This window comes from Gopherus flavomarginatus, chromosome 1 (genome assembly GCF_025201925.1).
Source record: "Gopherus flavomarginatus isolate rGopFla2 chromosome 1, rGopFla2.mat.asm, whole genome shotgun sequence".
Taxonomy (NCBI): Eukaryota; Metazoa; Chordata; order Testudines; family Testudinidae; genus Gopherus; species Gopherus flavomarginatus.
The window spans coordinates 117,935,920-117,963,832 of NC_066617.1; the positions used below are offsets into that span (position 1 = coordinate 117,935,920).

The 27,913-nt window shown below is 41.3% G+C and overlaps 1 protein-coding gene across 4 annotated transcripts in view; it reads left to right on the forward strand.

Moving 5' to 3' along the window:
* The window catches only part of CACNA1C (calcium voltage-gated channel subunit alpha1 C), an 882,295-nt gene that overhangs the window by 127,084 nt on the left and 727,298 nt on the right, over positions 1–27,913 (forward strand). For 3 of the 4 annotated variants that reach the window (XM_050920762.1, XM_050920792.1, XM_050920772.1), the window contains exon 1: positions 5,876–5,975. Coding sequence is in view for 1 of the 4 variants with exons in the window: in XM_050920782.1 (XP_050776739.1) it covers positions 5,870–5,975 (106 nt within the window). In the remaining 3 variants the exon portion in view is untranslated. Of the gene's footprint in view, positions 1–5,869; positions 5,976–27,913 lie in introns of those variants that run through there. The other variant, XM_050920782.1, reaches the window with a different exon arrangement.

Sequence of the window (27,913 nt, forward strand, 5' to 3'; positions counted from 1 at the left end):
GCCTTCATTGAGAGCAGTTGTGCTCAAAAAGTTTAGGCAACTGTACTAGGCTAGAGTCTTGACTGTACTGCAGCATGTCAGAAGCCAGCAAAAGTTTTGCATGATGGATATAGTGTCAAATTTTGCCCTTACAAAAGCATGTACAACTTATGTTGAAATCAATTGGAGCTGTGCAAAGATCTCTGACGGTAGAATTGGACCCATATTATATGAATGATACCAATGGATCACATTCTTTTTTTAGTTACACAATAGGGGAAGCATGAGTAACTTACGGTATGTCTACACTGCAATTAAAAACTTGCAGCAGGCCCAAGATAGCTGACTTGGGCTCACTGGGCTCGAGCTGTTTAACTGCAGTGTTGACTTTTGGTCTCGTGCTACAGCCTGAGCTCTGGGATCCTCCCACTTCACAGGGTCCTAGAGCCCAGGCTCCAGTCCAAGCCTGAAAGTCTACACAGCAATGAAACAGCCCTGTGAGCCTGAGTCAGCAGGGTCAGTGGTTTAATTGCAGTGAAGACATATCCTTAGAGAATTTGATGGTATGTGATTCAAAATTCAAGAGCTGTGTATGTCGCAGTGTCACACTAAATAGTACAGTATGCATCCTGGAAAGAAAAGGGGGTGGCATTGTTATGGAAGAGTGAAACATGATAAAGTGTTGTCTGTGATTGGGCCAAATCCTGTTCACTTTACTCATGAGAGTAATTCAATTGAAATCACTAGGACTATTTGCATGAGTAAAGTGAGCAAGATTTTGCCTTTTAACTGGAACTGGGTGAGAGACTAGGGCAGAGGTGGGCAGACTATCGTGGCCCGCGGGACCATCCTGCCTGGCCCCTGAGCTCCTGGCCTGGAGGCTCACCCCTAGCCCCTCCCCTGCTGTCCTCCCTCCCCCGCAGCCTCAGCTTGCTTGCTCTGCCACTGGTGCAATGCTCTGGGCAGCGGGGCTGTGAGCTCCCGGGGCAGCGCAGCTGCAGATCCTGGCCCGACCCCATGCTTGGTGCTGTGCAGTGGCAGCGGCGGTGGTGGCAGCGTGGCCCAGCTCCAGCCAGGCGGCGTGGCTGTAGCGCTGCCAGCCACTGGTGCTCCAGGCAGCGCGGTAAGGTGTCAAGGAGTAGGGGGGGTTGGATAGAGGGCGGGGAGTTTGGGGTGGTGGTCACGGGGCGGGGGTGTGGATGGTGGTTGGTGGGGGAAACGGGTTTGAAAGGGGGCAGGAGTCCCGGGGGGGCTGTCAGGAATGAGAGGAGGGGTTGGATGGGGCAGTGGGGATTCGGGGGCAGCCAGGGGACAGGGAGTGGGGGTGTATAGATGAACTGGGGGCCCTGAGGGGCTGTCAGGGAACAGGGGGCGTTGGATGGGGCAGGAGTCCCGGGGGGGCAGATAGGAGGTGAGGGCCAGGCCATGACCCCCTCCCTAACTGGCCCTTCATACAATTTACGAAACCCGATGTGGCCCTCAGGCCAACAAGTTTGCCCAGCCCTGGACTAGGGGATGAGTGTGTGACTTTTAGTATAAACAATCCAGTAAAAGTTAGAGAGTGGGTGTCTGGATCTAGCATTATGAGCAAGGGGCAAACAGTCAGATAGTATCTGTTACCAGTGTGACAGAGCACTAGAATGCAAGGGCCCAGTCCTGCTCCCCCTAAAGTCAATGAGAGAGAGGCCATATACTTCAAGAGGAGGAGCAGAACCTAATTTATAATATAGCTTTATTTTGTATAGTTTTGGTCAAACTGTATCCCAAATCCCTTTGGAGTGAAATACACATTAAAATACAAAGAAAAACTATCAAAACAACATAAATCAAAACTAATCAGAAATGATAATTGTTAGTAGGTCACTAGCTAGGCAGGGATCTTCAGTAAATCCAAGGGACGGGACAAGAGGGCTGAGGGAGGAGGGGAAATAGGGCTTGGGGATCAGCCTTTCTGATGAAGACAGTTCAGAGCTCAACAGCATGTAGGATAATGGAAACTGACTTATGGTTTTTAAGATTTGATGTGCTAATTTAGATGTTGCTCCCAATGAGGTTTGGAGGGCCAAATGTAAAGATGGGGAAAGAACCCAGCACTATAAGCCTGTTTAGATCTTGCTGAAACAAAACCTTCTTTTTCAGATGGAGAACATGTTAAAAATGGTGCTGTCAGTAGGGGTTCATAGATGTCCTTCAGCATCTACTAGTCCAGGGGCTGGCAACATTTCAGAAGTGGTGTGCTGAGTCTTCATTTATTCACTCTAATTTAAGGTTTTGCCTGCCAGTAATACATGTTAACATTTTTAGAAGGTCTCTTTCTATAAGTCTATAATATAAAACTAAACTATTGTGGTATGTAAAGTAAATAAGGTTTTTAAAATGTTTAAGAAACTTCATTTAAAATTACATTAAAATGCACAGCCTCCCAGACTGGTGGCCAGAACCTGGGCAGCGTGAGTACCACTGAAAATCAGCTCGCGTGCCATAGATTGCCTACCCCTGTACTAGTCAATTCCTTCCTTTTTGGGATGCTTGTTCTTAATTCCTTTGATTTGGTTTTGCTACTTGTTATCCTTCTGACCCAGCATTAATGCTTTTAGCATAAAATGATGGATGAATGACTTAGGGTCTAAACTGAATGTTGGTTTGCTTACTGGGACCTCAGTAGCGACAGGTCTTTAGGTAGATAGCATGAATTGAAGTTTGATAAATGAATAAGATCAGTGTTGGATGAAGGGACTTGTATTGTAAAACAAGATGGGGCACTGATGAGATCTGAAGAGGATCAAGCAATGCAATCAAATCAATTTGAACATGCTGGTGCTCGATTTTTGTTTATTCTAATAAATAGAAGATTTTTTTCTATCAAAAGCTCTCCCTGAAAGTCTAGTGTTTACAACCACGAACTATGTCAATATCATCAAAGGGCTATGATGAGATTTCATCTTATTCTGCACTCTGACTATTCCCAATTACTTAAAATTATTTAGAAGGGCTGGGCTTAATGTTCTGAACACTGAAAGCCAAAGCACACAGGATGTTAAATAAATATCAGATATCATTAATGGCCTTTTTATTTTACTATGCTGTGATTTGCTGCTTTCCGCAAAAGAAAAAGTCCAAACCTGCAAAGCCTTACTTCTGAGATGTGTCTGGTCACATATATACAAGGGCTCCCATTGTAATAGATATAGTGACAGTTATTAAAAGGGTGCTATCAAGGTTGTTAGGATTAAAATTTGGCCTGTGAGTACCTGGAAAGTTGTATTCTATTGTACCTTAAAGTTCCCAAGTGTGCACTCTTTATATATCTGCTGTAAAATCCTGACCCTACTGAAATTAGTGAGCGTGCTCCTAGTCAGTGGTGCTCCCAGTAACTTCAGAAGGGCCAGGATTTTACATCAATCTTTGCTCTATTGCAACATTTAGACACTGTCAATTTACATTTGGCTCAAAAATTAAATTTTGAAATATTAAGCTTTTATAAAACTTAAACTTAATACCAATGTAAATGTTCCACAATTAAAAAAAAAATCCAGTGAAATTTTTTTTAGACAAAGTAAATATTTGTCTACAGTGCTTGAAACCCAAACACTACAGCATTAAGATCACACAAATAAAACTGGCTATAAATAAAATCTAAACCAACTTTGGTCTTGATTCTTCAAAGGTTTAGGCATGGATTTAACTTTAAACACTGGGAATCATATCCATGTCTTTGCAGAACTGGGATCATAATTGATTGTTCAAAGAGAGAGGGTGGGGCTGGGGCTGGGATAAAAAGTTTGGGGTATAGGACGGTGCTCTGGGCTGGGACCGAGGGGTTCGGAGGGCGGGAGGGGGATCTGGCTGCAGGAAGGAGTGCAGGTTCCGGCTGGGGGTGTGGGCTCTGGGGTGGGGCTGGGAATAAGACGTTTGGGGTGCAGGAGGGTGCTCTGGACTGGGCTTCAGGGGTTTGGAGAGCAGAAGGGAGATCAAGGCTGGGGCAGGATGTTGGGCCATGGGGAGAGGCTCTGAGAGTGCAGGCTCTGAGCGGCACTTACCTGAAGTGGCTTCCGGAAGCAGTGGCATGTCCCTTCTCTGGCTCCTATGCAGAGGTGCAGCCAGGTGGCTCTGCACGCTGCCACATCTGCAGGCACCGCCCCTGCAGCTCCCATTGTAGCGCATAGGAGCTGGAGCAGGGCCATGCTGCAGCTTTTGGGAGCTGCGTGGTGTGGCCACTGACCCAGCGCCCCAGCCAGAGTGCCGGAGCGAGGCCAAGCCACTTGGTGTGGCTCTCACCCAGCACCCCGGCCAGAGTGCCAGAGTGGGACCGAGCTACATGGTGCGACTCGCAGGCCTGCTTAAAACACTGGCCCGTGGACCATAGTTTGCACACCCCTGTTCTAGTGACTATTTATATAAAGTGGAAAAGGTTCAGTAGGAGAGATTGAGATCCACCCATTAAGTAGGGCATTCACTTGCAATATGGAAGACACTAGTTCAAATCCATGCTCCACATCAGGCAGAGGAGGGACTTGAACCTGAGTCTCCCACATCCTGGGTGAGTACACTTGGCTATTGGGTAAAATGAGTCAAGGGTATCCCCACCTGCTTCTCCACTTGGTAAATGCCTGAAATTGAAATGTTATGTTTTGATCAACCTGAAATAAATTATTTTTTCATTGTTTTGTTTTCTGTTTGTTTCTTTGAGAAAACTGAACAATTTACATTTTGGGTCAATCGAAAACAATTTTAATTTTTTTGTTTAGATTTTTCAGTTTGACCAGTGAACCAAAAAATTGATTATTTTCACAGCTCTAGGCCTGATACTGCACACTTATATATGTAACTCTGTGCACCTGAGTGGTCCTACTAAGATCAATGAGTCCACATGTGGATAAAGTTAAGCATGGCTCCAATCCAATTTCTACTGAAGTCAGTTGAAAGACTCACATTGGTTTCAATGGACATTGGCTAGGGCTCTATATGCATAAGTGGTTGTGCAGGATTTGGGCCTTATTGTGCACCCCAAAAGTAAAAATTTTAAAAAGAGTGTGTGCGCGCACACCTGAGAACTGAAATGACCTCGCATAGGTTCCCTGGCATAGTGTGTGCTTGGCTGAAGAGTATCCCTGACATATTGGCTAGGCTCCCATTTGTTTTGCATGTGAATCCAATGTACACAGAAATACAATTAAAAAAAATCCTATTTCTGCAAATAAATTATTTTTTTAAAAAATCCCTGGCTTGAATCCTTCAGGTAAGGTGGTGCAGTATGAAAACTTTAAGAAAGGCCACTTTTTGCCTTAACAACCTTGATCATGCCTTTTAAACAACCTTTGGTCTCACACTCTCACTCTCACTCACTCTTAATTCCTTTTGAGATCAAAACTGAGGAAAGAGATGCTGTGTTAAAAATATATCTCAAGCTATTTGTTACAGCTTCTAGTGTTTCATTGAATGTCTCTTTGAAATGTGAGGAAACAGGTTTGAGAAATGCTAACCTGATGTCAAAAATATTTAAAATATATAGTCCTAAATGACATCTGTGTATGGACAAGAGAAACTATATCACAAAAGGAAAGAGAGGTCCTGTCTGAATAGGCATTTCTATTAAAAATAGCACAGCTACATGTGAGGGGAAACTAAAGTAAAAGTCAACCTAAATAAAAAGAAAAAACATTTAAGAAATCTGTGTTTACTCTGGCACGCGACTGGCCTACACTGCTTTTGACATATTAGGAAGAATCTTGGCTTGGACCTTCTAAAAGCACTTAAAAAGGCATATGTTTCTTTTCAGAATATAAGGGGCTTGGAATGTTTTCTTTAAACAGAATTCTTATAAATCTTCTTCATTTTTTTTACTTGTGTGTGCACGTTTCAAAATAACTTCCTTAACTCCATTCCTCAGACCATTTGAAATAATTATTTTACTGACTATTTTTGCCAATTGTGTGGCCTTAGCTATCTATATCCCCTTTCCAGAAGATGATTCCAATGCCACCAATTCCAATCTGGTAAGTCCTCACAGGTGTCCAATTTTACTCTTTTGTAGGCCTTGTTTAAAACTGACTGGAGAGTTGGTCAGGAGCTAAGGAGAAAATAAGGCATGCATCAACTCCCTACAACAGAACTGGATTTTAGTTTTGAATGCTGTATTGCTCTTTATCCATATTAGCACCTGTCTCATCAAGACCTGTTGTAGGAAAGAATATTCCAAAAAACTGTGAGAATCCTGTATGTGGAGTTTTGGTTAGTAAATCTGAATGTGCTGTAGAAGTATTTGGTAAATTTAAACTGCAGGTGTTTGCACAGAATATCTTTAATTATAGATTGCTATGCCTTTGTTTCGTTAAGTGCCTTTGTGTAATTGATAAGGTCCTTCTCTCAGGTGATGTACAGCAGTGCAGCTTGGTGACTAAAGTCTGGGAAGTCGTTAATGTTTGCACGGCACATTAGGACTTATATGTGTTTGAAGGGTTTTTTTCTCTTGCCAGGGAAGATTGCTATTCTTGTTTCCATTGATGCAAATGCCAGTATTTTGGGATAGGTTGTCCATGGAAAAAGGAAGGAGTGTTTACTTTTGGCTTAGTGTGAAGTCATAGCAAAGATCTCTGTTAAGGCAGAACACAACTCAAAACAGAGGTCTGGAATGCAATCCACAGAATTAGAATAAAACTTAGCCCTCCCTCTGAAAATATTATGTGAACAAATTTCATGATCTGATTGGAACAGAATGAAGTCTTACTCCGGGAGGGTAAGACTTGAGATACTGTGCTCTTACCCCGGTTGAACCTCTGTGACATGAAAGACCTTTTGGATGAATAGAGTGGGGAAAATAAGGGCCATTTCTCCTAAACAGAGACAGCTGGCATGTATGACTTGTTAAAAATGTCACACTATTCTCTGGGGAACTGGTTGTTGTGATGAACTATTCTCTTGAAGTTGTCTAAAACAAATTGCAGTAAAAACAAAGACTTCCAGATCTTTCCTGGAACATAGATCCTGGGCAAAATCTTAAATTTACTTTTTTGCTTTGAGAGAAAAGGCAGGTGAGGTAATACCTTTTATTCAACCAAGAAAAGATATTACCTCATCCACCTTGTCTCTCTAGCTGATGCTAGCCCATTTGGGGTCCTAAATAGGAATATTTTTGCCCACTTCCAATACTAAAACAGGCAAGTTCTTATAATAAAAAGTGAATAGGGAGCCCCCCTTGAGCTGTTTAGGGTCCTAAACAATTGCTTAGTCTGCTTATGCCAAGCACCGGTTCTGCAAACAACCTTCTTGCTTTGAAACATCTTTAAAAAGTTAAAAACAGGGAAAAAGTGTATGCCTATTCATATGTTTTCAGCCATTTTCCACTTAGCTTCAAACTCATATTGGGCTTTCAACAAGGATGTTTATGAATTGGTATCATTACCTATTGCTGTTTGTCCTGCTGTCTGATGGAACAGTTGGAATCAGAGTGCTGGATGATGATGATCATGGGTTGTGTGGGCGTGTGGATAATTTACTTTAACAATAAAACATGTCCCTTTTCAGCAATGGACATCTTGTAATAAAAGTCAAACAATAGTGTCTGTATCTTATACAAACAGGGATTTCCCTTAATGGCCATTATAATAAACAGAATACTGTCTCCTTGTCTACTATACATTTTGATTTATAACATTAAAAGATACAAATGAAGCTTGGAGAACTTCAATTTCATCCTATTCCAGAGCTAAGTGAAATAGAGCTGAGGATACTTGTCTTATTTCAGCATCATGAAACTACTGGATAATGGCAACTGAGTAACATTTCAGATAAACTTTGGTAATAGGATCAGATAGACTGAAGTTGGCCTGTCTGGCATAATGATTAAAATTAAGCTGAGCAACTTCCACGCAGAGATCTGTTGCACACATATGGTACCTCTGTTTAATATCTCATCTCATGCCATGACCATAGTATCAAAACATCTCCCCTTATATGTGAGTGATATAATATAAAATACAAGAATTCCTAGGGATAGGTTAGTAAAAGGTGTCCACTTTACTTGGGGCTGGATAGAAATAATTCATTTATTTGGGCAGCTGGTCTAGGGAGTTAGGGGAAAGAAAAAAATTAACTGTTCCCTATGTCCTGTTATTGTTTTGATCTCAGTGGAATAACAATTTAAAATGTCAGCAAAGGCTCACATCGTAGGTCAGGTGTCCAATGGCAGTGAAGTGGAGTTTGATTCAGTGGCGATAAGGCTTTACTTTGTATTATGTGCTTGGTCCTGGAGCATTGACTGCTCAATGGCCTCTTGTACTGCCCAGCGGCGTTATCACCTAGACCAACAAGGCCTAGGCCCTAGGGTGGCAAATTTGCTCGCAACCCCTCCCCAACTCCGCCTCTCCCCAAATCCCAGGCCTGCTTCCTCCCCCAGGCGTGCCGTGCTTCCATCCTTCCACCTCCCTCCCAGGCTTGCCCCGTGAAAGTGCTAGGAGGGAGAGAGAAGCGAGTAGCGGCAGGCTCCTCGCCCCAGCTCACCTCCGCTCCACCGCTGCCATCCCCCGAGTGCGCCACAACTCCCCTTCTCCCCGCTTTCTCCCAGGCTTACCGCGGGGGAGCAGAGGTCAGCTGGGGGGGAGGGGTCGGCAATTTTTTTGAGGGCCTAGGGGCGCCAAATTTGTTAATCCGCCAGTGGTCCTGCCCCTTGTAAAAGGGGCATTCTGTTAAAATTGATAGAATGTCAGGACGTAACCTGGTTGGTTCATCTTAAGGGAAACCTCCCTTTTGCTGAATTAAGCTTTCAAGTTGTATTTCAGTCAGTACACGGGTTCTGCCTGTTAACGTTTTGCTTTCTCTCACAAGGTGATATGCCCAGCTTTTAATATTTGTACCTAGGAATTTTAAAAAATACATCGTATAACCTATTTTACACAAAGTGCGTTCCAAAATGCTTCACAGAAACATGGAATATAATTAGTTAAATATTAAGCAATAGCTAAGAGAGAGCAGAGCTAAGAGGTTTAGATATGGGTGAAAAGATGTGTTCTGCAGAGATTTGGAATGAGATGGAGAGTTGATGGGGCAGAGGTAGAAGAAAATTGTCAAAGGGCATGAAATGCAAAGCAGAGGGCTCTTGCACTCAAATAGCCAAATTGTGTGAAGGGACAGAGAAATAAGGGCTTTAAGTGGAGAGAGAAGGATTATAAACCAAACATACTCCTGTTCTAAACACAAATGTACTTTGCGGAATACTTTTGCTTGCAAACACTCAGCTGTCAGTTTATTTTGTTCTCTAGTTTAGGAGTCTAGAATCGCAAAGGATTATTTCTTCAATAGAAAGGGTGTGGGTATGTTTATATTGTGTGCAGATGGGCATATACGGTGTTCTCTCTTTCTTTTTTAAAGAGTCAGTCTGCCTGAAAGGAAGTAGAATGTGTCCAACTGCCCAGGGAAACTCTTTTTACTTGGGTAACAAGTCTAGCTTCACATTCACTTTGCGATTTCATTTGGGGTGGGAGGGGGAAGGTGGACTATTGCCATAACAACTCTTCCATCCCTGATTTTCTGAGACATGGAGAATCTTCTTCAAGAGACACATTACCCAGTATGTGATGTGTAACAATTTTTTTTAATAAGGTTTGACAAAATAAAACAACTGTTTTCCAATAAACTGGCACACTTTCCTCAGGCTGTGAATACTACTTTTCTAATATCTCATTGTCATTTTTAAAGCAACTTTATCTTTTGAGATGGGGGAGAAATAAAACAATTTAAAAAAAAAGTTAATGGCAAGGAGGTAGTTGTTGGGAGAGGAGGGAGTTGTGGACTGTGTGAACTTCAACCAGTGCGTTTCTTTTTGTGTAAAGCTGAGCAAAATGGTGGCTAATATGGTTTCACTGAATAATTATGATCTGGGTAAATTCTACCTGTGAGGGTATGAGATTAATCAAAAGTCAAACAGGACATATTTGTACTCTCCATAAGAATCTTGCTCAGAAGTACATTTGCCTCACTCCACATGGATAATATCCATTGACACACATTCACCTCCTTCTTTTATCACCTTTGCCTTTAGGTATGATACCTACTTTGCACTAAATCAGAAGTTAGGAACATACATGAGACTTATATGCAGTTCAAATAGCACAGGCCCTTACCATCTGAACTGAAAGAGAATCTTCATAACATGTTAAGATGTTAATATAGGATCAAAAATACACAGATGAAAAGTTCTGTTTCCATCTGTGACGGGCACTTGTACATATATCCATAAGCCAGTTCATTACAATATTAATATAGGACTTGCTATCCTGGATTACATCATCAAGCCATTAACTGGGTGTAGTGATGTAGACTGGGTTGTGGAGAGTTGCCCATAAATGTGTTAGGTTCCTGGGGCTGGTTGGAAGCTCGTCCTCAGTGCTCTGCATGTATATAAATGTGTTTTCTGTGAGTGGCTCCTACAGGCTGCTGTCACCCTTGTGTTTAGACTGTCAGTGATGCACAGTATCATCACCTACTCGTGCTTACGCACCATGCAGACAGGGTCGCCCCCAACAAGTTCCCAGCTGTTAGGTGGCTCAGTCTGTTTCTGCCTTGACCATGAGAGATTCCTGCAGCCAAGCAAGGAGTCAGGAAAAGAGCCAGTGTGTAGCTGCCCTTCTTTCTCAATCCAGTAACAGAGAAAGAAGACAGTGAGTCAGGGGTCATTGAGATCTCTCCCAGCCCATCACCAGTGAGGCCCCATACACCAGCAGCATGAAACCCAGGCTGCATCCTTACTCAGCCAATTCATGAGTTTTCCACTTCTTCTTAATTCAAACCCAAATAAGGGGAATTTTGGGGTGAGTAACCAGGTCTCCAAGACAAATATTGTTGAAGCCAACAAGGGAAGGGAGGGGAGAGGAAAAAGAGATGAAATGTATGAGCACTGATGACATGAAAAGAAGAGCAAAACTCAGTAGCTTAAGGAATGATGGACACACAACTGATTAATTGATTGGCTAAGGACAGAACTGATTTTGTGATTCAGAAGGAGCTACAGCAGATGAATTGGGGAAGGAAAAGACAGAAGTGAATTGTTGAGGTGGGGAGACTGGGAAAGAACTGATGGAAAGGGGCATGCAAAACTGATTGATGGGTGGTGAATGTGCATACAACTGGACTGAATGGGGGTGGCGACGAGGAGAACACATTGTGGGGGAGGATAGGATGAATATTGCTGTGGTCACCTGGCATCTTCCAGTCAAGGACTGCCTCTGATTTAATGTTTTTCCTTCAGCAGAGGCTAGCACTGTACCTGTTGTTTCAGAGGAAGGCCAAACTTCCCCATAACAAATAATCAAATCATGTATACATTTCTAATATTCCAGAGTATTTTTGTATTTACCAGGCAGGCATACAGTGGTCATAAAGACACTCAAAAGGATACTGAGGTGTACAGTGGAATGACCAGAACTTTTTATAACATTTTATGGTACAATTTGCCTGGTGTAAGGAATACTGGGCCATATTCACCAGTGATTTACACACTGTGAAATCCCCGTTAATAGACTACGTGTGGCACATTGTCTAGTTTGGTGTTTGAAAACTATTTTTCCGAATCAAAATCTTTGACTACATTCACCCATAGACTTATACCAGTTCTTGAATGGCTTTTGGGCATCATGCATATCTTTTATTTTTCATTTCTTCCTTTTTTATGTGTGTCCATGCAATGCTTATGTTTTGTATAGTTTTTTAATTTAAAAGTACAATACATATGAAAGGCCACTTTTTAAAACAGCAGACATCTGTGTTTATAAATTTAGGGTCTGAGCTGCCACTGTCTTCAGTGAGCGTAATATCAGGCTGTTGAAGTCCTGGAATAATAGAAATATGCACGTAGCTTCTATGGTTTTCATATTTACCCAGGCGCGCACACACACACACACTCTGTGTACACTAAAAACTTATTACACATACATATGGAAGGGAATAGTATTAACTGCAAAATCATTTTGGAACTAATGAACTCAACTAAAGTTTTGCTTAAATTTACAAATGGAAAAAGCTCACACAGAGAGCAGTGATGTGTATTCTCTTACTGTAGTCAGGAAAAAATTAAACTAGTTTGAGGGGAATTAAAGTTAGCCTGTTGCATGGCTGTAGTTGATATGGAGTCTTTTTGCTTGTTATTCCTGGAGATTATGCATAAAACCAGAGATAATGTACCTTTAGAATAAAACTATAGGCTGCGTAAGATAGGAAGCTGAGAGGAAAATGCTTCTGTCATTTTACTGGCAATTGCAAAATGGCACACCTGGTCAGTGTCACAGCATGGTGATAACATAACTAGGTTAAGACCAAGATTTGCAACACATTCCATATAACACAGCTCACTTGACTGTTTATGCTTTTGGATAAATATCAGGGGAAAATTCGTTGTAGTGTTTTGATGGCCCTGCTTTCCCTCTCTTGAACTTTTTATAGCAAGGAAGTCCTGTGCTGCAATAGTTAAACTAAACATTCTTTTTCTACACTCATTTTTGTGTGTGTTTACAGTTGAATGTTACCTTATGATTAACTTCTTACAACTGAAATATGCCCCTTGGATGAAGAAAGATGGGATTTGTACATACCTATCAGAGATTGTGCCAGCCTGTCTGCTTGTGAGTGTGCCTGCCTGTGGAAAGTGGGCTTGCCTGCAAGATAGAGTACAAATATGTGTCTAGTTTGCTGACTGGCAATTATGTTTGATTCCAATTGAATGTATGATGTCTGTACAAAAAAGGAGAAAGTGTGTTTAATCTTTTTGCATTTGTATCAGACACACAATGAATGGGTATATAATACTGTGGCTTGATATATTGTAATCTAGATACTGGTAAAAAGAAGTCTAATCAGTTTGCTCATCACAGAATTCTGAAGATCACATATGAAGTGGCATTCTTGCAATCATATGGTCCTTTCCAGTATACAAAGTCAGAAGTAAATTTACAAATAATATTTTAAATAAAATGTAGCAATTCTGTAAATTATTTGCTTAGGGTCTGTCACCTTCCTGGGATCCTCACTTGTCATCCGGGTATTTGGAGGCCAGTGCTGGAGAGTTTGGTATTTTACATTCACACTAGTTTTAATATCAAAAGAAAAACTTTACCAAGAGAATGGAAATTGTTTTCCATTCTCTGTGTTCTGGTTGCCTGTTAATCTGCTGTTTCAAACCTTGCCATTCAGTGATTCCCTCCCTTGATTTTTCCCATGGAAGAGACTCATCAGGGCGATTGGGTCAAATCCTGCAAGTCCTAAGTCAAAAGTCCCTTTGGCTTCAATGAGAAGTTTTCCTAGAGTCAGCGGTAAGGGCTATAATATGTAGGATCTTATTTTCAAAATGAATTGAACAAAGCTGGTCAAAATAATGGAGTGGAGGAATTGCAAAAAGTTGAAATTTGAATGTTTTGACCAGCTTTAGAATTGAAATTTTGCAGATCAGGAGCCAGCTTTCCCCTCTCTATGGTATGGACATCTATAATTTGATTTGTTTTTATTTCCCTAGTATATTAAATCTGAACGTTCATTTAAGTTTGTAATTCAGTACTTTTCACTGATTCTAAAAGTTAAATTTTTATCACTGAGGGAATAATAAACATACATGTGTGGAAACATGATCTTTCAGTGAGTTTACTAGGGGTAAGAGTTTTTCAGCACAGCTCTGTAAGCACATAACAATAAACATTAGTATTATGAATGTTACATTAGCATCAAGAGTGCCCAACCACAGTCCGGTCCCCATTGTACTACACACAGTAAAAACACAGACACAGGGACAATCCCTGCCTCATAGAGAAGATGAAACAGAGACATATAGGAGTGAAGCAACTTGCCCAAGGCCACACAGCAGATCAACAGCATTTTCAGGACTAGACTCCAGATCTCCTGGGTCCCAGGCTGCTTTCCTATGTCTTGGACCACAGTGGTTTCATAGATATAACTGGTAGCAATTCCTGTATTTGGGTTACTTAACACTTTCCATCATAAAAGTGGCCCAAGATTGAGTGAAGAGGATAAAAATAGTGAACAGCTACCTAACTGGGCACCATCCACCCCGTGCACTGAACGAGGGTGGGGTCCTGTGGGAAAAATCCTATGTGATCATGTAATTAAAGACTGTAGAATAATATATATGCACAAGGGGGCCAAATTAAAGTTCAAAGAGTAACTTAGACTGGGGGAGTTCCTAACTTTCATGTGCTTGACTTTATAACCTAAGTAACATTTTAAATGTAATTTCTGAATGTGCATACAGTGGAACCCCGATTATCCAATCTAATTGGGACCAGGGCCAGACCAGATAAGCAAACATCTGGATAAACTGGAGAATGGGTGGTGGGGCTTGAGCTTTGAGCCTGAGGCAGCCAGGGCTTGGGCTGTTGCACTGACAGTAGGAGCCCGAACTGCCCAGGGCTGACAGCAGGTGCACCAGCTGGCCATGGCTCACAGGCAAAGCCCCAGCCATGTGGGGCTCAAAGCCTGAGCCCCACCACTGTCAACCCCAGGTGGCCAGTGGTTCAGTTAATAAGGAGAGCCGGATAGTGGAGGCTCAGTTAAATGGGATTCTACTGTATATATTAAAATAATGTTGTTATTAAGATTGCAAAGTCAAGAACTCGAAAGTACTTGGCTTGGCAACCTTGATTCTCTTTTAACATAGTTTTTTTTTTTTAAATGTAATTTCCTAGGTTCTAAAAAGCAAACTCAAAAAAACAAATTCCATCATATGGCATCATGTTGACACCACCATGGTTCATCAGCAGGACTGGAACCTTTGAATCAATCACACAGACCTCTGCCACTTGAGCTAATGATAATTGATAGCAATTATAGATTGTCATCCTCTATGTGAAGCAGCACAAGAGGGGGGTTGAGACACGCACTTTGCCAGAGTGGTTTACAGATATTTGCTGACAGCAAAGGAATGGTGAGACTTAGGAATTCTCCATTCTGGAGGGAGTGTGATCTATTCGGCGCAGACACTTCTGCCTGTCTTCCCCAAGCTTGACACCATCCTCACCAACCTGTCCCTGTCCCAGTCCTGTCTCCTTCCCACCACTAGTTCCTTGTCCCATTCTCCTTGCCTACCCAAACCTGGTCTTCACTTCTCAGGCTTCTCATCCTAACCCCTCCCAGGCAACACATCTGATTTGTGCCTTCCTTCCCTACTCCACTGGCTCCCAGTTTCCCTCCCTGGATTCCAGTGGCTGAGCTAAAGGGGAGGAGGGAGACTGTGCCTCCAGCAGCTTTCAGAGGTAATTGTAGTGCTTTTTCATGGCAATAGGTATAACTGAAGGTGGCACACCAATGATCCATTGATTGCCCCCCTCTCTCCCAGGCCCCCTCTCTATTACTGCTCAGAACCTGGCTCCAGTACTGGGTTCCTCATCCAATCTCTCTCCCTGTCCATGCCTGTCCTTGGCTGTCCCTGCCTCTTTGTCCAGCCGGTTCAAGTCACCTCCTGCTCCTCCTCCAATCGGTGCCCCCTTCCCTCCCAGCCAATGGGCTCCCATTTCCTGCCCCCGCTTCCTTTACTGGCTTTTTCCACTCTTCACAACTACTGCCAGTCAGACTTCCTATTCCCTCCAACCTCCAGTCCCAGTCTCATTAAATTCCTTGGCCAGATGGTCCCATATCTCTTGCAGATGACACCACTCTCTCCTCCACTGGATCTGGCCCCCTTGCCCTGGTCCAGTTTTTGTCCCTTCTGCACTGAAATATGACAGCTTCCTCCTCCACACTGCCTGAATGCCTGCAAGGAGGTCATTGGGAGTGCAAAAGAGACAGGCTCCCTGTTTTTAGTTACTGTGCCCAGTCCCACCGCAGCCAGGAGCAGTAATTACAGGGAAACACCTCTGAGCCCAAATAGTCTTGGCCCTGAGCACGTTTAGTCACTATGTGGGGATGGAGCTTGTGCAATCTTGTTAGCACTAGGAACTGTGACAGGCTCAAGTATGCTCCATTAGGATGGCATCTTTGGAGATTTTAGCTGTTTAGCTCTAGGAAGTGTCTACTGAGTATGTTAACTGCAATTTTTCAAAGGCTTATAATTTGGCCAAATTTGGGTTAATTTTCATGGGGTCAGCAGAAGGCAAATCTCAGATACACAGGCCACCCTTGCCGAATTTCAAGTCCCTGCTCCAAAGCATGAGGGTGCTAGAGCATTTCAAAGAAAAGGTCTTCAGAATTTTTAAAATATATTTTTCTTACCCTCATTCTCAGAAACATCTGAACTGAACTGATTTGGCTAAAATATTCTAAAAATATTCAGCTTGAGTCTGCCATCCAGTATGGAAAATTTCAGCCCAAATGGTTAAAATTTGGCAAAGCTCTGAACAGCTGAAAACAGGTTTGCAATAATGTGAAGCATTGGGCAATCTTAAAAATAATAAAATTGTCAATATGAATGTATAACAAAATGGTTTATAGAACCAATAATATAATGAAAATTACGTAATAATTACAGAATTAACTGATATATAATGCTGTAACTGTATTAAGTACAATTATATTATGCAAAATGTAATACAGTTAGAGAATAGGGACTTGTCTACACTGGAAAGTTTTATGGGCAAAGTTCTGTTGGCATACTGCTATCAACATAGCTTTTTCAGCAGAGTATGTCCACATTTAGCTGCCTTCCCTGGTACAGTGTGTCTTGCAGCATCAGGTTACACTGTAAAAGACGTGTAGCACTGGGCAGGCATCTGTGTGCACCCCATGCCACCTTCTGGCACATTACTTTGTGGGATATTTTTGCATTGTGTTGTCAGATAATAGCACTCTTTTCAGGGAATTGTGGGAATTTGACCTCAGATTCCCACAGTTCCCTCTGTTTCATTCGATATTCTACTTGTTTTTGCACTGTTTTTAAAAATCCACACAGTTCCCTCTGGTCCATCCTATTATATTTTCCGCTACTTTTAAAGTTCTCCTGGTTCTCACTCAGACCTGCATCATCTATTTCCCCTTTCTCAATGAGCTCCCCCTCATTCTGCAGTTCTGGTCCCTCCCCACCTCTGAAGGTAGTGAGGTGTCCACTGTCCATAATGGATTAGGTGAGGGATCCCTGCGCAGTATTGCATTCAGCTATACACAATAGTGGCAGCTTTTGGGGGCAGCACCAGATTTTGTTGCCTGCCTTTGTCCTCTGGTAACCTTCCTGCAGCTCCTCCTTCTTTGCCTGGCAGTGGCACTCATACTTGTCATACCCCAGCTTCTGCATTGCCTTTGAAATATTGGAATGTACATCTTTATTCCTGCAGGAATTCCACAATCCTACCAGCACAGCTCCTTCTCCCCACTGACTGAGGAAATCCAGGACCTCTCTCCTGGACCAGGCAGCAGCACAAGGTTAAGCTGGAGTTTTACCTGGAGCCATACCTGTGCCTGCAAAGGTGAGCTAGCAGGAAAAGAGGCTTCCAGTCACTGGAACCCCTGGCAGCAGAGTTAAATATTTGACCAGAGCAGTCACTGCCCCCGGGACAGGTGCATTTTGGGCTTGTTGCTGGAGGACTGGTTGTACAAGTACAGGTACTTCTGCATTCATATAGGCATTGTGCCAGTAGAACTGTGTCAGTAGAGGACATATGTCGTGCAGGGAACTGGTTTAAGTTCACCAGCAAAACTTCAGGGTTTTGTTGGCAGGACTCAAAATTGTGTTTGGACATGGGCAAGGCTGTGCGGACAGAAGGCAAGTTTTGCTGGTAAAACTTTGTAATGTAGACCAGGCATATTAGAGATAGAGGTACAGACTGTTGGTTTTCATATGACATTTGAAAAAGAAATACATAACTTCTGTGGCAGAGAGAGATTATCTGGGAAGTCTGTTCCAGATAGGAGCTGCAGATGAGCAGACTCTTGTACCAACAGCAACAGAGCTTGTTAGAACAGAGAGCTGTGCTAGACTAGAAGGGGGCTCAGGAAGAGAAGCGGGGAGAAAGAAGTTCTGTGTCGTAAACTGGAATAAGTACATAGGAGCTTTTAAAATAAAAAAGGGCAATTTTCATCTGGATTCTGAAAAGATGTGGAACCTCTGCCGGTATCTTCAGAATGGTGGTACTATGTTTAGATGATATTCAAATTGTATATTTTGTTTATGGCAGGTCCATACTTTAACACAAATGCTATTTCCCCAACCATTTTCCCCTTTAGTTTTAAACTGTTTAAATTTCTGAATGATCATAATATAATGATGTCCCTTTAGAATGAAAAAGTAGCTATTAGGACTGTCAAGTGATTAAAAAAATAATCACGATTAATTGTACTGTTAAACAACAATGGAATACCATTTATTTTAAATATTTTTAGATGTTTGCTACATTTTCAAATATATTAATTTCAATTACAACACAGAATACAAAGTGGATAGTGCTCACTTTATATTTGCACTGTAAAAAAATAAAAAATTGTATCTTTCAATTCACCTCATACAAGTACTGTAATGCAATGTCTTTATCATGAAAGTTGAACCTACAAATGTAGAATTATGTAAACAGAAAAAACCTGCATTCAAAAATAAAACAGTGTAAAACTTTAGAGCTTACAAGTCCACTCAGTCCTACTTCTTGGTCAGCCAATTGCTCAGACAAACAAGGTTGGTTACAATTTGCAGGAGATGCTGCTGCCTGCTTCTTGTTTACAATGTCACCAGAAAGTGAGAACAGGCATTCGCATGGCACTGTTGTAGCTGGAGTTGCAAGATATTTATGTGCCAGATACACTAAAGATTCATATGTCCCTTCATGCTTCAACCACCATTCCAGAGGACATGCTTCCATGCTGATGATGGATTCTGCTTGATAATGATCCAAAGCAGTGTGGACTGACACATGTTCATTTTCATTTTTCAATTCACCTCATAAGTACTGAAGTGCAATCTCTTTATCATGACAGTGTAACTTACTAATGTAGATTTTTTTTTGGTTACATAACTTCAATCAAAAACAAAACAGTGTAAAACTTTAGAGCCCACAAGTCCACTCAGTCCTACTGCTTATTCTGCCAATCGTTAAGACAAACAAGTTTTTTTACATTGACGGGAGATACTGCTGCCTGCTTCTTATTCACAATGTCACCTGAAAGTGAGAACAGCTGTTTGCATGGCACTTTTGTAGCTGGCGTTTCAAGGTATTTACATGCCAGATATGCTAAACATTCATGCTTCGGCCACCGTTCCAGAGGACATGTGTCCATGCTGTTGATGCTCATTAAAAAAATTATGCATCAATTGTACTCTTTGGGGGAGAATCATATGTCTCCTGCTCTGTTTTACCCACATTCTGCACATACTTCATGTTATAGCAGTCTCGGATGATGACCCAGCACATGTTCATTTTAAGAACACTTTCACAGAAGATTTGACAAAACACAAAGAAGGTACTGACGTGAGATTTCTAAAAATAGCTACAGCACTTGACCCAAGGTTTTAGAATCTGAAGTGCCTTCCAAAATCTGAGAGGGATGAAGTGTAGAGCATGTTTTTAGAAGTCTTAAAAGAGCAACACTCTGATGTGGAAACTATAGAATCCAAACCACAAAAAAAGAAAATGAACCTTCTGCTGGTGGTGTCTGACTCAGATGATGAAAATGAACATGTGTCAGTCCACACTGCTTTGGATCATTATCAAGCAGAATCCATCATCAGCATGGAAGCATGTCCTCTTTTGTTTATCATTTTTACAGTGCCTATATTTGTAATAAAAATAATAATATAAAGTGAGCAATATACCTCAATATTGAAAATATAGAAAAAAATCCAAAAATATTTAATTAATCTCAATTGGTATTCTATTGTTATAAGTACAATTAATTTTTTAATTGCAATTACTTTTTTTGAGTTAATCACGTGAGTTATATGTGATTAATTGACAACCCTAGTAGCTATTATTTTAAATCCTGAAAATCACTGTAGGTGCATTGGATGTGCCATAGGCTTGTGCTCAGGGAAAAGAGCACAAATGAAGAGGGATGCAGGGAGAAGTTTACAGTACTGGGTTCTTCAGTATACTTTATTCCTTATCTCTGTAAAAGTAATAAAACCTTGAAGCCCTGGAAATGTTCAAAATAAAGTCAAGAGAAAACTGCAGGTACCGTTTGCACTGATGGTTTTGCTGCAGATTTACTTGTCTTCCTACATCTTCAGGGTCTAGTCTCGCCATAATCAGTACATAAAAATCCCATTAATGATAAAAGGAGTTATGTGCCTGTATCTAAAGGCGAAGTAGGCAGCTTTATGTAAAAGACCCATTTAGATTTCTTTATATGTAATTCACATTGTTGCAAATTCTGTAGTCAGTAATGAGGCAAAACTCCTATTAACTTTAGTGGGAACTTTGTTTGATTAAGGAACTCATAATTTGATCCATTGCTACTAATTTACTGCATACTTGTGACAAACAGTTGCTGCAACCTTGGGCCCCACTGTTACCTCCAAAACCTTTGGCTTTAAAGACAAAACATTGACCCTTTGTATCTTCACAGAAAAGAAAAAGGAAAAATCATCTTAATTTACAACTCGTTTAGAAACAACTAAGAACCAAAAAAAGGTGTTTGGCAAAGGAAGGGCAAAATCATCACAAAGGAAGGAGTCCTTTGCATCTCTGATGTAGAGGACTTCAGTTCTCTTCACTTGAGTTTGTCTGCATTTAGCCTAATATTCCCAGCAAATGTTCATAAGTTATCACACCTTGGTACCATGGTCCTGTACTGCCTCTTCTGTGACATCTCCTTCTCCTACAATAAGAATGTCATCAGCTATCATCTTGATGCCTAGGAGTCCCTCTAGTGCCAGGTTGGTTTACGCTGGAACACTTCTGGGACTGGACTGATACCCATGGTCATTTATACCCAGTGGTACCTGCCAAAACATGTGGCAGGGGCAGTCAGGTGGCTGAATGGCTTATCCAGCTCAATGTGCCAGAATCCATTCTTGACAATGCAACACAGTGAACACTTTTGCCATGGATCAGTCAGTTAGTAAGTCCTCAATCATTGGTAATGGCTAGTGGGTGGTACTCGTGTCTGTCAACTACTGCAAACTGGAAGTGATAATATCTTTTTTTTCATGAGTTCCTTATGGACATCCTGTATTCACCTACTCAAGATAGTTTTCTTGTAAATCACCAACATTTGGACTGAATGCCCTTCAAAGCCTGCGACTGTTCCTCTCAAATTTGTAAAAAGGGGATCACTGTTGAGAAATGCAAGGATTTTTTAAGACTGAGCCTGATTTACAGCCTAGGCCGATTTGAGGGGAAGGAGACTGGAACAAAACCTATTGTTTCTGAATAGCAGAGCATTAACCACCAGGAGACTGTCCCTATCACCGATGGTGTTCTAGTAAGAAACAAAATATTGGAAGTTCACCAGTTGAGGGAGACTTCCAGCACATAGCAGGAAATCTTAATTAACATCTTAACATATTCCATTTCAGCTGAGTATTGGAGTGCTGCCTTAATTTCCAGTGTGCTGCAGCATATCTCCTTAGCACCCCATTAACATGTCCCATTGCACCTGGACACAGGAGCTGACTTTGAATTTTCATATTTTAGTAACCTTTAGCTATAGCCTCAATAGCCTTCAGTGTATTTTTGTGTGTGTATGTGTGTGTGTGTACCTTTAAGGAATATGTATTTTGTTTGGCTGAGCCATTAGAAATTAATATATTTGCAAACTGTTATACATTCATGCTGTAAATTCATATCCAAACATGGTGAGCTTATCCATGCAGAATTTGGATTCTAAGACAGTAGATATGACCCACACAGCACACGTATGGCTTGAAGATGGTGCCTGTGTTACCTCCTGCACTTGCTGATGTTACTACTTATGATAGTTGGTTTCGGTTCTCTCCAGCTGTGGTGTCAGCACCTTAAACCACATGGACTAAATTGGGCAGTGGCAGGATCCAGATGCCCAGTTCCCTACAGTACATGCTTTCCAACTGCAGCATTTAGAAGGTTTCCCAGATGGTTTTGTTGGCAGCTATGCAACTACTTTTCAAGCTGCCTTGTTAAACTTGCACTAATAGAGAGTGTTGGGATTTTGGAGTGTTTCCTGTTTTACTGGGATGCTGTTAGCTCATTGGCCATAAGGCTTGTCTGCAGGAGTATGTTGGGATTGGATGCAGTGATCATCTGCACATAATAGTCTTCATCTGGTATATTAGAATATAATTCTATTTAGCCATAGCTTTGCTAAGCTTGTTAAAACTAACAAGTAACTACAGTTATTTCCAGATCTAAAATAATATTCAGAGATACATGCTTATGCAGTGACACTTTAAAAAGTATATTTTTAAATATGTACATTGAATATTAAACCTCTGATATTCCAGGTACCGCTATCCAGAAATAGGCAGTGCATTCTGTATTATTATTATGGTTGCTATTTATTTAAAATCACATATAGTGCGTAATTATCTTAGTGCCCTTTACTTCTGTATTCTCTAATGTGCCCTGATTTGTCATTTAACTTTTTTAAAAATTTCCAAATGATGTGGGGACATTACAGCATTTTTAAAAAGTAAAATTAAGTTGTTCAAAAGACTACAGAAGGACCCTTCCTCAACCACATAACATACTATGCCTACAGTGTAAAATCTGAACCCTGTTTAAATGAGATAATACAGCCGAACAAATGGCCACATAGTTGCAGACTTTTTAAAAAATTGCAGCATAATTATATTCCGGAACCTAAGCTTATATTTTAAAAGGTCCCTTTTCCTTATGGTCACAAAGATAACCTTAAAAATTGGAACTGGATGTACATTGTTTCATGAGTACTTGCCTGAGTCTGCAGATAGTATGAAAAAATACATCAGAGACAAAGTATGAACTGCTCCCATTCATCCCAGTTGGTTGTTAACACTGAAATATAATTATGACCATTTAAATGTCAACATTCACAATGTCACTGCTGTTTGATTAAGCAGATATGTCAAACTAATGTAGCAGATACTGGGTTAGTTTGTACTGGGGTATCTAATTATTAAGAGTTCCAGAGGTGGGAAGAAGAAATTCAGTTCTCTCTCCTATTGAAAGTCACGATTGCCCTTGACAAAAGGGAAAGGGGAGATTCATAGACTTTAAGGTCAGAAGGGACCATTATGATCATCTAGTCTGACCTCCTGCACAATGCAGGCCACAAATCTCACCCATCCACTCCTGTAACAAACCCCTAACCTACGGCTGAGTTATTGAAGTCCTCAAATTGTGGTTTGAAGACCTCAAGCTGCAGAGGATCCTCCAGCAAGTGACCCATGCCCCATGCTGCAGAGGAAGGCGAAAAACCTCCAGGGCCTCTGCCAATCTGCCCTGGAGGAAAATGCCTTCCTGATCCCATATATGGCAATCAGTTAAACTCTGAGCATGTGGGCAAGACTCACCAGCCAGCACCCAGGAAAGAATTCTCTGTAGTAACTCAGATCCCACCCCATCTAACATCCCATCACAGACTACTGGGCATACTTACCTGATGATAATCAAAGATCAATTGCCAAATGAATTGCCAGAATTATACCATCCCCTCCATAAACTTATCAAGCTTAGTCTTAAAGCTAGATATGTCTTTTGCCCCCGCTACTCCGCTTGGAAGGCTGTTCCAGAACTCCTCTCTAGTTCCAAATGTCTTAACTGCTTTCTAGAGGACTAACTAGGTATTTGCTTATGCAAATATTGCAAATGCATGCATATTTGAAGTGATTGGATATAAACAGGAACAATTTTCTCGGCCTAAATCTTCTGAAAATAATACTTTCTAAGTACAGTAGTCATATAATATACGACACAGCATTATGCATATGTGTGTAAATATGATGGATCAGATCTGCAGCTGGTATAAATGGATGTAGCTCAGTTACATTGATTTATACATGCTAGGAATCTGGTTTCACATCTGCTACTTTCTATCAAACCGGTTTGACTGCATCCTAATTTTTATACATCATTAACAGTGTTTTTCCATCATCAAACTGTAAATCAAGCCTCAGTGGTGAATCACTGCTTTTTTTTTTTAAATAGATCTGATCTTATTTAACATTCTCACATTGTTCATTCTCATTTCACAGTCATAATTTTTTATCAGTCTCAAAGGAGCATAGATTGTGTGACTGTTTCATTCTGAAATAAACAAGTTCTAGTTATAGCCAACCTACCATCTAACATTACTTTTTATTTATTGAAATTAAATGTCGAACACAGTTTTACAATGACCTTTACAAAATTACATTCTAGTTTCAGCATCACATATTTTCTTTATATTGTTCATAAATATTAATGTCCAAACCAATTTTCTTTCCATTTTACATTGTCCCTATCATAGAATGAGCAACTGGGGTAGAGTGAAGGAGCTGATGAGATAGAGAGTTAAGTGTCTTAAGACTTACAGAGGCTATGAAATATGAGAATGTGTTTGAGTCATTCAAATGGTGTTTCCATCCTAAAAGTCTAACTGGGCTGAAAAGACAGACAAACAAACACAACCTTTTAAAAAATATTTATACCTCACATAGGGCACAATTCTGTCAAGTTCTGAGCATACTCATTCCCACTGAGATATATATGTGTGTGTGTGTGTGTGTATATATGTATATACAGAGAGAGAGAGAGAGAGAGAGAGAGAGAGAGATCTGGGGAGGCAGAGAGGTAAAGGGTATAAGGAGGAGACATGAATCTGAGTAAAAGTCATACAATATTTAACTATTAACTAGTGACATAACTGTGGAAATATTTCTGAGAAGTGTCTGCTGAAATAAATACTCTGGTAGCTGATGGTTCCTTTTGAAACAGTTTAGCTTTGCTTTCACATGAAAATACTGTATTGAAAAGGGATACCACAGAGTTATTGATCCTGCTCACAAGGAGAGAAAAATCACAGCTTGTATTCAGATGCTGCTCAAAGGCTACTCATGTGCGCCTCTGCTCTATTCATCTCAGTTACTCAAGCCATTTTCAGTGCCAGGCAGGGAAACATTGTCAGACTCCCGTGTGAATTTGCAAAGGTGTGTTTCAAACAGTCAGTGTTTTTTTGTGGTTCTTTCCCCCCACACACACACGACCCGACATAACATGGTGGTCAGCCTCTGTGACTATTATTGTAGCTGACATTCAGTAGAATACAAAGAGAGGCTTTGTTGAATGATAAACTGTAACAGCTTGCCCATCTTTCTTTTCTTAAAGGAGCGATTATTCCAGGCAGGGATGTTGTCATTGACCTTACAGTACGTCTTTGCTTTGTTCTGCCCTAGTGTATTGGAACATAACTGACCATCATTTACTACATGCATAGCATAAAACACCACCACCACCATCAAAACACAGAAAGATGTTGTAGACTATTCCCTTCTAACGTAATTTAACTAAAAATAAAAGGCCACATGACCTCTTGAGAGCTGAGTCTGTCCTCATGAGGCTGAAGAAAGGCCACCTGTGATAAGGCCACCTTCGAGGGCCTAGAGATAAGCAGAAACTGAAACCCTGGATGCAAACTCCATAGATTAATAGATGTTTAATGCCAGAAGGGATGATTACAAGCTTCTAGTCTCACTTCCTGTACAACACTGGTCATAGAATTTCATAGTAATTCTTGTATCAAGTCCGTACTGTTTTTGGACAGACAGTCAATTGTGATTTAAAAAATTCTAGTGATGGAGAGTGCATCACATCCCTTGGTACATTGTTCCAATAGTTAATTACCCTCAGTGTTAAACATTTGCTCCTTGTTTCCAGTCTCACATTGTATAATTTCAATTTCCAGCCAATGGAGCTTCTTATGCCATTATCTGCTAGATTGAGGAGCCCTCTATTATCAGAAATTTTCTCCCCAGTCACCCTCTAATTTTCGCTTGGATAAACTTTGATTGAACTTCTTTATTCTTTCATTGTAAGACAGGTTTTCCAGACTCTGAATCATTTTCATAGGCCTTTCTGAACTCTTTCCAAATGATTCACATCCTCTTTCAAGTGTGGACAACTGAACTGGACACAATATTCTAATAATGGTCTTGTCAATGCCATATACCAGGGATTGGCAACCTTTGGCACGCGGCCAGTTGGAAATCTGCTGGTGGGCTGGGATGGTTTGTTTACCTGCAGCATCAACAGGTTTGACCAATCGCAGCTCCCACTGGCCGCGGTTCGCTATTCTAGGCCAATGGGGGCAGTGGGAAACGCCATGGTCTGAGGGATGTGCTGGCCGCTGCTTCCCGCCATCCCCATTGGCCTGGAACAGCGAACCCAACCATGCCATATACTGAGGTAATAACACTTCTCTATTGCTGCTCAATATTCTCCTGCTTATGAATCTAAGAATTGCATTACCCTTCTTAGCCTTTGGAGGATCACATTCAGTTGGTTATTCACTATGACTTCCAAGTCCTTTTCAGAGTCAGTGCTTTCTAGGATACAGTTCCCCATTGTATAAGTATTACTTGTATACTTTGTATGCAGAAGTAAGGCTTTGCATTTGGCTGTGCTAGAGCACATGTTGTTCCATACCTCCCGACTCTCCAATACACAGATCTGTGGCCCTGCATTGGAACACCCCCAAACTTGGGAAATTTTCCAAACTCTGGAGTGTTCATATTTATCTCATTACAGGGTATATCTACATAGCAACTGGGAAGTGTGATTCCCATCTCAGGTAGATTTGCATGCACTAGCTCTGCTTGAGTTAGCATGCTAAAAATGGCATTGTGGCTGCAGTAGCATGGGTGGTGGCTCAGGCTAGCTGCCCGAGTACAATCCCACTCAGCTCCTGCAGGTATTTGGGTGGCTACCCTGAGCTGCTGAACGTAGAACTATGGCCACACTGATATTTTTATTGTGCTAGCTCAAGCAGAGCTAGTGCACATATGTGTACCTGAGCTGGGAATCACATCTCTCAGCTGGTGTGTAGACATACTGACAGAGAGACACTCCAGGTGCAAAGTTAGACCCAAACTAACCCAGGTCTGAGCCTATTTCTAGTGCAGAGAAACTTGGACATGGAAACTTGAAATTTGGGTTCCTTCCCATTTAAAGCCTGCCTGAATAAAAGTTGACCCTAGGCATTTTGGACATGTGTGACTTCAAAGGGTTCTAAATCTTTGGGTGCCCAACTCTGTACTTTTGGTAGAAGGTCTTCCTTCTGCTGTAACTCTTCCAAACCTAACACACATCTTGAAAGATTAACTTGGGGACATCCATGAGGAGCACCCCATGAGCCTAAAAAGATAAGTTCCCTGATCCATATTGTGATGGGTTGGATCACAAAAAACCCCTTGGGAACTGCCAATTGATGTGCTGAGACTACCTCTGAGCCTGTTTCCCCTGGCAGCTTGGGACTTCAAAACCCTGCCTGGTTGTGCCAGACATGCTAGCCTTCTACAAACACTGACCCAGGTATGAACTACATCTCCCAAAAGGCAGCAGGCTTAACTGACAACAGCTTGAGAAGTGTTCCCGTCTCCAACACCCAGATGCCCAGTTTCCAATGGGGTCCAAACCCCAAATAAATCCGTTTTACCCTGTATAAAGCTTATACAGGATAAACTCATAAACTGTTCACCCTCTATAACACTGATAGAGAGAGATGCACAGCTGTTTGCCTTCCCAGGTATTAATACATACTCTGGGTTAATTAATAAGTAAAAAGTGGTTTTTTTAAAGAAAAAGTAGGATTTAAGTGGTTCCAAGTAATAACAGACAGAACCAAGTGAATTACCAAGCAAAATAAAACAAAACATACAAGTCTAAACCTAATACAAGTCTAAACCTAGTATGAAAGTGATTACAGATGAAATCTCACCCTCAGAGATGTTCCAGTAAGCTCCTTTTTACAGACTAGCTTCCTTCTAGTCTGGGTCCAGTAATCACTCACCCCTGTGGTTACTGTCCTTTGTTCCAGTTTCTTTCAGGTATCTTTTTGGGGTGAAGAGGCTATCTCCTGAGCCAGCTGAAGA